The sequence below is a fragment of the Micropterus dolomieu genome, linkage group LG01 (genome assembly GCF_021292245.1).
Source record: "Micropterus dolomieu isolate WLL.071019.BEF.003 ecotype Adirondacks linkage group LG01, ASM2129224v1, whole genome shotgun sequence".
In the NCBI taxonomy this organism is placed as follows: domain Eukaryota; kingdom Metazoa; phylum Chordata; class Actinopteri; order Centrarchiformes; family Centrarchidae; genus Micropterus; species Micropterus dolomieu.
The window spans coordinates 50312930-50323443 of record NC_060150.1 but is presented as its reverse complement, the minus strand read 5'-3'; the positions used below and the strand labels follow the sequence as shown (position 1 = coordinate 50323443).

The 10514-nt window shown below is 40.8% G+C and overlaps 1 protein-coding gene across 1 annotated transcript in view; it reads right to left on the bottom strand.

Moving 5' to 3' along the window:
- Window positions 1–5195: 5195 nt before the first annotated feature.
- Window positions 5196–10514, bottom strand: part of LOC123975099 — an 11452-nt gene continuing 6133 nt past the window's right edge. The window contains exons 2-6 of the mRNA XM_046056267.1: window positions 8473–8856; window positions 7574–7705; window positions 7067–7117; window positions 6116–6181; window positions 5196–6019 (exon numbers count right to left, since the gene is read on the bottom strand). Of these exons, the coding sequence (XP_045912223.1) occupies window positions 5949–6019; window positions 6116–6181; window positions 7067–7117; window positions 7574–7705; window positions 8473–8856 (704 nt within the window). The 3' untranslated portion in view covers window positions 5196–5948. The remainder of the gene's footprint in view (window positions 6020–6115; window positions 6182–7066; window positions 7118–7573; window positions 7706–8472; window positions 8857–10514) is intronic.

Below are 10514 nucleotides of genomic sequence, written 5' to 3'. Positions count from 1 at the left end.
TGTGACTGTGTGCTAAAGGCTGCACACAAAGAGAGAGGACAGGATGAAATACATTTCCTGTGTGTGTGTGTGTGTGTGTGTGTGTGTGTGTGTGTGTGTTGGTTACAATAGAAACTACTACTACTTCTGTTTGTGGGAGATACATGACCCAGGCAGGTTTTATCTGTTGCTGTAGGTTTGCAAAGACTTCCAGAAATAAGCTCATTGTAATATATTAACATCCCCTCTCTCTCCCATGGAAATTACACTCATACATCGCTGAACACCACCACCTGCACCACCTTAGCAGGTCAAGACTCATCTGAAGCAGTCCTGAAGAGAGATTAAGAGCATCACAAGAGTAATTTCCTTGAAATCAATCAAGCAGCACTATGGCAACTCAAACACATTTCTGGCCACATCAATACACAAGATAACTACTTTAAAACCAGAAATTAAATGTTGCATGCTAAACAAAGCTTCTCCAGTACACCTCTCTGTAGTGGCTCACACTTGGACCATTCCAATTCTTCCCCCCTATAAATTACTCCAGATTCTTCACTTCCTGTATGCCACTTTGACCCAGATCCCTGCATGAAGAGAACAGGTGAATGATTGCAAACATTTGGATGAACTTGGGTAACCTAAAATAAATGGCTTGAAATAAATTGTGTATGTAGGCGTGTCCTCGTACGCGTGCTCGCTTGAACTCATGAGCGAGCATAATCCGAAACACAAGCGCTTTCATACAGAAATCCTGCAATAAATGCAGAAACACCTGCATGCATGCTGTGGCTTTTCACACAGACATGTTCAGGCTCTGTTACTTCAACGTTCCCGTCTCAGAGGCAGCTCAACACTGGCTCTGTAACGTTACTTTATTCAGCGCAGCGAGCCGCATATCAGTGCAGTTCTCCCGGAAAAAAGGCAGAGTGACAGCAGCTATAGAGAGACAGGGAGGCTGCTTCACACAACATGCTGGAAACGTGCTACATCGTTAGCTCGCCTGCTGCTTTCAGTAACTATCTTTACTATCTGTGTATCTTTCACCGGAGGCTCAGCAGTGTCAGCATCCAGTATTGGATGATAATGAAATGGTTAGTGAGCTGGACTGAATATTATAATTAGATTGTGTCGCACTTTATAATAATAAGACCGCAGTAAGTAAATTTACTGTAGTGACAGTGGATGGCTCTTCCTCTGTGTTGTATATTATGTGGGTCACGTTAGTTACAGCGACTGCGAGGTGGAGAAGCTGTGTACCTGAGTATCGGTAAAGGGCAATAAAATCCAAATTGAATGTTACGAAGCAAACAGCTGCAGGTCCGAGCTAATGTAGCGTTAGCTGGCTGCTCCAGGCTGCATCACTATGGGATAGTCAACAAATCGTTCCACATTTGCTTTTTACCGTTACATCATTTCTTGCAGGCTTCGACACTTTGACATAATATCTGTGGTACACAGGAAAGTAATACGGTCGCGTTAGTTGGTGAAGTAATGTGGAAAGTGATCGGATAACATTAGCAACAGCTCGGTGTTAGCCGGCGAGCTAACGTGACTTTCTCTGTGTTTCTCCAGCTTTACTAATGCTCACTTTGTTCTTACTCGACATCATCTGAACCTGTTTGGTCTGATGGGCTTCAGCACATAAACCTTTATTGTTGTTTTGTGGCCTTACGTGGAGCCCGTGTTTTACTGTGAGCCGGTTATGTTTATGCTGTTAGTGAACTGCATGTCGTTAGCTGCCGTGTTGTCGCTGTAGTGTGAGAGGCTCGGGAGCGCGCACAGAGCTGAATCCGAGCCGGGGTCCTCACATTAAAAGCAGAATAGTGGCTGATGCAGGCAACGGAGAAAACAGGCGTGTGCTTCATTTCTAAGTGAGTTTTGAGCCCACTGACAATAAGGCAATGACAATTTGATTTATTAAAATCAAAAGCTTAGTTATAGCCCCGTTAATAGACTTGTTTTTTTGTTTTTTTTAAAAAGGAGCTTTACACACAACCTTATCAGAGCTAATGATAATATTAGTACATTTTAGCACACCATAGTCAACTTTAATCGTATAAAATGTAATTTCTCAACAACAAAAATGTGGCTACTGAAAATGCTTTGTGGCTAGTAACTTTGGAAAACTACTAGCTACACTGGCTAGTGAGCAAAAAAGTTAATGTCAAGCCCTGGTTATGATGATGTATATTGCTTTTCAAATATAGCTTTTATACTAGGCAAGGATGAAAATATCATATTTTCCTTTATTGCATCTCCCTTTACTCAGTAATGGTAACATATGGTAAATATGTTCATTTTTGGATTCATAGTTCTTAACTTGACCTATAAAAGGAGACCAGAATTATGGATCTAGGCCAAATGGGTGAGGAGTTACCCATTTGGCACTCCCTAATTTATTTTGGGTATGTTATTTTAGGTGAATTTCCTGGGAATGGGGCAGATAGCTGGTAGTTTCCAGAGGTTAAGAAAATTCATAAAATCTTTCCCTTCTAGGCTTAAAAGTAGAACCAAATTTACATCTCAAACATTCTGGCCAGTTCTGAGTGATTTCCTTCTCCGAGTTGCTTGATAAATACAGACCTTGGTTTGGTCCCAAGGGAAATATCTGGCTCTGTAGCTGCGAAATGCTGTCTGGCTGAGCCCAGCTACCCTATGGAGGAAACTCATTTCGGTTACTTGTGTCCACAATCTTGTTCTTTTGGTGACTACCCACATGGTCATGAGGTGAGACAACAGGTGAGGGCTGGAATGTAGATTGACTAGCTATTCAAAAGCTTTGGCTTCAGGCACCACTGTCTGGTACAACGCCTGCATTACTGCGGATGCTTTAACTCACTCCCAACCTGGAGGGAGCAATTCACCGTTTTCCGGCAGAGAACCATGGCTTCACACTCATTCAAGTCAGTTTCATTTATCCCTGGGTACTTTTAATATAGAGCAAAGCAAAGTGTATGTGCGCACAAAAGCCAAAAATGAAGCCCACTGAAATACAAAACATATACACAACCTGTGCGTATGCACACCAGAAGGTAATGCTCCCGTTATAAATCACAAACCTGTGACACCTGAAAATATTCACACATGAATCAGCCTCATTTCCTGCCATCTCCACACCCATAATCCACCACAGATGGTCGATGCAAAGCACCTTGTGAATGTTGATGCATCTCTGGTGGGGAACTCTTCCAGGTTAATGTGTGGTGGTGGTGAATGCTCAACCTCCTACTCAGACTTGGGTTTTTAAAAACACCTGTGTTCATTTGCTCTCTCTCTGCTTCATGATCTGTCCCTACTGTGGTTGGTGTTTGTTGACCAGGTATGTGAATGGAACACTTCAAGGCACATCTTTTTCCCTCAACAGTTGATTCTAGTTGCTTACCTGCTATTTGAAACACTGTGAGGTCTGTAGTGCTGCACTTAAGGTGGGTAATGATAGCACTCCTGGTCACTCCTCAGCGTAGTCTGCCTCTCCACAAGGGACCTCCTGCTTGGTTTTGTTATGTAAATGCTCCGTACTTGTATAGCGCCTTTCAACCACTCAAAGCGCTTTTACACTACATCTGCATTCACTCACATTCATACAGCCGCCAGGGGCAATTCGGGTTCAGTATCTTGCACAAGGACACTTCGACATGCAGCCTGGGGGAGCCGGGGATTGAACTGCCGACCTTCCGATTAACGGGCAACCCACTCTTCCTCCTGAGCCACAGTCGCCCCATATTTTGTTAATAAAAAATAAAATTTTATCATAATTTTATTGATTATTGCATCCTTTTCTTTCAGCAGTTTCAGTTCCAGTTGTTTATTTTTATTGCTTATTAAAAATACATTTTGGTATAGTTTGAAACACATCTCTGCGTCATTAGGAACATTCCTGTGTGCCTCTTTCTCTTAATTGTCCTTCAAATAATCAAGGTTCAAATGGTATTTCCTGGGGTGCAATTCCTTAGGTGGCGTAGTTTGGCTTTCATTCAATTCCCCCCTTCCTGGTCCACCATACCAAACATAGAAATGAGCCTGCAGATCAGTGGGGTTTTTTTTTACAGTGAATCATGGCAATGAGAGGAAGAGAGAACCAAGAGGAATTTTATAACACAGAAATCAAGGTGCTTGTGGGTGAGGTGGAGGTTAGAAAGCACATTGTTTGGTGCACACCCTCATAAACCCTGCAATCAAACTCTCTGGTCCCCCTTTATAGAAATTGGAACTGCCACCCTGGTCTGGCATGGTGCCGGTACTGTCCCCGACCTCCACATGTGTCAGCCAGGACTGCCCAACAATATTCAGAGCCTTCAGCTGCTTAACTTGACAACATCCCTATTCAGGGTCAGCATAAACTCCTGATTTAATGTTGTGTTTGTTGTTGTTGTGTTTATTTATTTATTTTTTTAGCAAGTCAAAGACACTGCAGAGCTGTACAGTGGAGCTCCCAGTGGCTGCATCATTGCTGTGTGAATGTATATACTGTAAATTTTATTTCCTTTCTGTTGTGCAGTTAGTACCAAAAGTGAATGTGATGTAGAATAAAGCGCTTTGAGTTGTCTCAAAGACTAGAAAGGCACTGTACAAGTATAGACCATTTACAGCAGTGTAAAGTTATTCTATGCCAGCTGCTGTTGATGCCATTTAAAATCCTCTTTTTATTTGAGCCAAACAAGAAATTGTGAATCTCAAAGTGAATTTGAATTTCTCCCTAAACTGAATATATGTCGGCAGTCTCATTTCTTCTACATTATTAAAGAATGTTCCATTGGTGTTTTTCAAATGCAGTCTATGATTGCTGAGATGTTGTGTACTGATGAACAGGTGAATGAACAATGGACCTGAAACTTGACTTCACCAAGCAGGAGTCAAATGAGAAGAATGAGGGACTGGAATAAACAGGAGAAGATGATGAGAGGAAGATAAAGACAGAAGGAGTCTGAGGAGAGGGGGAAAGCTATACATGTTATGACAGAAATAACACAAACAGGAAATTGGTGTCAACGGCAGAGGAAACCACATCTCTGCACTTAGTAACCACCTTCGTCTGTCACTCTCTGCTCCTCCTCCTCCTCTCTTTCTGCCTCAAAAATCTACATTTTCCATTTACCTCCTTCTAAGACAACAAATCAGGTCAAACCCAACTTAGATAATTTTACTGGAAATAAAACAGACACAAAGCACATTATGTTATAATGTCAGAGAATCAGATGTTATTCAATCAGTATTTTCAGAAGGTTTTTAATGAATATTTTTCTGACTAATAGTTACAGTGATAGTTGGATCATTCCAATGTTTTGGAAACCACTCTTGTGAGTTTCTCAGTTCTATCCCTGTTTGTCCAGTAGAGAGATTGGTCCTGAAGTGTTTAGCCTAGCTTAGCTAAGACTGTGGAGGGAAATTGCTAGCCTAGTTAAAAGTGAAAAATACACCTTCTAACAGCTCCAAAGCTGTCTGAGTTATATGTTGGAGCTTTTGTAAAAACAATCTAGTTACAGATATAACCAAGAGTCATCTGAATGCAGCTCAAAACTGGCAACACCATGCAGTCACTGGGCCCAACAGTTTCTAGAAGAAGTAGCTCTGATGCTAACTGCTAAAACCAAAATGTATGAGCACAATGTACGATGATGGCTACCTAGGGTGTTTCCCAAAATATTGTAAGGTTCCATTAAAACTTCTTAATATAACTTCAAAACTTGCCCTTCATTTTCTAGTTTCATTTAAAAAAACAGCTTCTAAATTGAGTTTAGATATGATACATACATAATATACAATGATGATTGTAAACAGTGACTTATATTAACAGACTTTTTAGAAGATGTAAAGGCATATGAAGAGATGAATTATCACATGAATAATGTCTTGATAAGTAATTCCTTGACAAATAAGGGTGATATTCCTGCACAAAGATACAATCTAAAGAAGATGATGTTGTTGTTTATGATGATGATGATGATGATAGAAGAAGAAGCATTTCAGAAGTTGTAGCCACTGTTCCTGGTGGATGAAGGCTCTCTGCTGTCACTGACTGCCAGTCGCTCCAGAGCTGATTTGACAACACACAGGAAGAGCAGCATGATTTAGAGCAAGAGAACGCAGCTGGATATGACTGTATAGCTGGGATAACATGTCTGTGTGTTACCAGGGTAGGACTGTCTCTTTTCTCCGTCATTGTGTTTAAATGCAGCTTTCCCTCGATGGTAAGATACTGAGACAGAGACAAACAGATAAAGGACAACTTATTCTACTGTCAACAAATATCATGTGCAGACTCAAACCATCGTCATTGATTGTCTCTCTATACTCTCTGACATCTCTACCCTGTCTGCCTCTCAGCTCATGGGGTTTTACTGAAAAATTTTAATCTTGAAAAACACCTCACAAATTTAAAGTGTGTCTTGCCTACAGTCAAGCATGGTGGTGGGAGTGTCATGGTCTGGGGCTACATAATTGCTGCCAGCACTTCATTGAGGAACCATGAATGCCAACATGTACCATGGCATAGAGCACGATATCCTCCCTTTGGAGACTGGGCCATAGGGCAGTATTCCAACATGATAACGACCCCAAACACACCTGCAAGACGACCACTGCCTTGCTAAAGAAGCTGAGGACTGGCCAAGCATGTCTCCAGACCTAAACCCTATTGAGCATCTGTGGGGCATCTAGGCTGCTAGAAATATAGTTTTATATATTTGGTTAATATATCAGAATCAATCCAGTGACCATCTGACTTAAACAAGTCTGACAGTCTGCGTCCTACATTTGTGCTGCAGAAACTAAATACACTTTTAACATGCCGTGAATAGAAAGTGAAAGTATTTTTGCCGGCTTGTGAAAGGGTGATGGAGGCTGCTTTCCAACACGAGCACCAGAGGTATGCATGGCAAATGTAGCGGAGTTAAATGTAGATTACTGGCCCCAAAAAATACTCAAGTAAAGAGTAAAAGCAAAGTTTTAAAAAGAAACATGAAAAGTTGTAGTTCCAAAAAAACAACTTTTTTACTCATTTGCATTACTTGTAAGGAGTTATACCCACCCCTGGTGCCAGAGCAAATAAAACGTGAACTCAGTGTGTGTGTGAGACACTCACCACTGTGACTCTGTGTAGGTCCAATCCAGCGATTCTGCCTCCGGTCTGATACTGAAAACCAAAAACATATTGCAGAGATCATTCATAGAACTAGCCTGATTTTGTCTCTGTCTGAAAGTTGCAGTCATTTGTAGAACTTAAAAGCAATGTGTGTGTGGAGAAAAATATCTTTTCAGAGCTTTAGGCAGGAAAAAAGAGAATTGAAGTTGTCTACATGCATCTGGTGACTGACTGGACAATGGTTCTCCTGGGAGCAGAGAAACCAAAAAACCAAATATGTCCTTTCCTCCTGAGCTTGCTGAATGTGTGTGTGTGTGTGTGTGTGTTTGTGTGTGTGTGTGTGTGTGTGTGTGTGTTTGTGTGTGTGTGTGTGTGTGTGTGTGTGTAGGTGTGTGTTTGTGTGTGTGTGTGTGTGTGTGTGTGTGTGTGTGTGTAGGTGTGTGTGTCTACCTTTCTCACTGACAAGGCGCTGTGTGTGTGTGTTTGTGTGTGTGTGTGAGTGCTCACATCTCTTCTGCAGGGCTTTGACGGTGGGTCTGGTGAAGCGGATCAGTAACAGGACCAGCAGCACGCAGCAGAGCAAAGCTGTCACCACTTTGTAGGCATGCAGCGGCCCTGGTACATCTACATGGCCCTCATCTGGAGGGACACACACACACGGGTGTTGTTCTGCTGATGTTGAATTGCTCCTAAACTAAACAGGCTGTGCTTGCTGTGTTTCTGTCCCACTGCTGGCTCCCTGTCTCTGAACATTCACGGCGAGAGAAAACCATGAATTCTAAGATACTGAGTCAGGATTATGTGAGTCTACTTTTTGTTCTTTGGGCAATTCTTCATCTCTGCTATTGAAGAGTTCCTAAACAGCGACACAGTTGTGTGTTAAGTATGAGCAAATACTTAACACATGAGTATCCACTCATTTATGTTGAAAAGAGGACTGAAAACTATCCTGTACTGAAAGTTGCATTGGCTGCCTGGCCAGATTCTTAGTCCTGTTGATTTGGATCAGATAGTTTGTGATTTAATTCATAATTTGAGATGGTCCTTCAGTTCTTATTTGACATTATTACACGCAGATGCATTTGAGAAGTTTGGTTTCAATAGATAAAAAATTGGTTTTATAGAAAATCCCATCCATTCTATTCCTTAAGTTCAGATATTGCAAAAAGTATTACTTTGGTATCGATACCACAAATCTAAATTTCCAAGCAATACTATAAAACAGTATAGCGCTAACATGAAAGTGTTACAGTGTGCAGACAGGTTTTAGCAGTGGTTTTGCACATTATGACAAACCTAGGTAGCGTCTTTAGATAACACATCTCCTGTGGTTAGACACTGCATCATGTTAGCATCTTAAGTATAAAAAGTCTCCTACACACAGTGCACAGAGACAGTAGACCAACCTTCGCATTGAACCTGCAGTGTCAAACAGTTGCCCTCCTCTGCTCTTCCCTCTATCATGTTATAACCATTCTGTTGTGTGCCTTCTTTCAAGGACACTGTGTCTTTGCAGCCTTTCTTGTTCACACACACATTTTCCAAAAGACTACGGACTTCATTAAGATTGCTGAAACAGACGGGTGAGCTGGAGAAGGGGATGTTGGAGGCATTATAGAAGATCAGAGAAATGTTTCCTGTGCATCTTATCCATGTGATACTGAAGAGGCCCAGGGCAGGTGGAGGGCTGGTGGGGCTGGAGGTCGGGGCAGCAGTGATTGTTGAAGTGGCAGTGGGGCAGGAACAGTTGATGGCTGTGCTGTTGTTCCAAGATGTTGCTGCGACTGACTCTGGGAGACAGACATAAGTTAGTATGGAGAACACACTGGTTCACAAGTAGCACTCCACATTCATTTGAAACATCTACTGGATGTAAAATATATAGAAATATATATATTTATATATACTTTAAACAAATCGATTGCCTTATTTGTAGCACTGTGTAGAGCACTGTTTACATAGTATGATACTCTAAGAAGAAACTCTAATATCAAACAAGTGCATTAATTCAGACCAGCGACGTGCATAGATATTTTGGGGGGCAGGGGCTCAAGTGAAAAACTTTTCACAATTATTAAAATAATTTCTTTACAACAAAATGTTAAATATTAACACAACTCTGACTTCCTTACCAATTTATTTTACATTTATTCATTTAGCTGACGCTTTTATCCAAAGTGACTTACAATTGCTCTACATGTCAGAGGTCGCACGCCTCTGGAGCAACTAGGGGTTAAGTGTCTTGCTTAGGTACACACGGGTGGATGAATCAAAGTGGGGGATTGAACCCGCGTCTCTGACACCAAAGGCATAGTCTTATCCATAGTGCCATCGCCACCCCAATAGTTTCATGCTCTAGATTTCTACAAAATAATCAGTTCACATCATGGTCTTTTTAAGTATTCACAAGGTTTATCAGAAGAGCAGGCAACAGCAAAGTAAACTATGCCACAATGTGCATGTTTTCTATGCTACTAGTTTCAAGTATATGTTTAAAATAAATGACTGCACCAAAGAGAGGGAAATTAAAATAAACGATTAAAATAAATTTTGTTTCACAAGCGAGAAAACCTTCAGCTTCACACAGCCAAGCAACATTCTACCGAACTGCCTGAATACAATAATGTATACATCAAATACATTATTATTATTGCTATTTTACACTTACCGTGCGCACTTAGCGCACTTACACTTAGTTTAATTAGCTGTAAACTCGAGGCACTGGTAGCTTAGCCTTTTGTTCATCACCACTCACTACCAGCCAAGAAAAACCCAACTGGGAGAGGAGCTGGGAGGGGCTGCTGCCTGCCTGTCTGTGTGTGTGCTGCTGCGCCGAGGAGCGCAAGAGAGAGGGAGGGTATCAGAACAATGTGTCATCGCCCGACCTGATATTTTGACTTTTTATTCAATTCCTTGTTTTATTCATAAACATATATATATATATATATATATATATATATATATATATATATATATATATATATATATTAAATTTATCATACAATGTGATTTTCTGGAAGTGTACCCATTATAAAAAAAAAAACCATTATAAAAATAAAAATTACAGACATGCTTTGTAAGTAGGAAAACCTGCAAAATCAGCCGTGTATCAAATACTTGTTCTCCCCACTGTACATGCAAAGTCTGAACTGTCTTCATAATCAGTCAACACACCTCTGAACACACCTTGTCTTTCTTCCTGTATATACTTATTTTTAATGATGTTTAAAATGATCTATTTGTGATATAAGTTGTAGTTTTAGTAGTATATAATAACAATAAACAAGTGTTATACGACATTTGGATGTCATTATTGGAGACATAAGACATAAGTAACGGCAACGCCTGGGGAACAGTCTGTGATGACAACTGGGACTTAAATGATGCTGAGGTGGTGTGCATGTAGTTGCTTGATTGTTTATGCTGCAAGTGTAAAGAAAAGGCATTT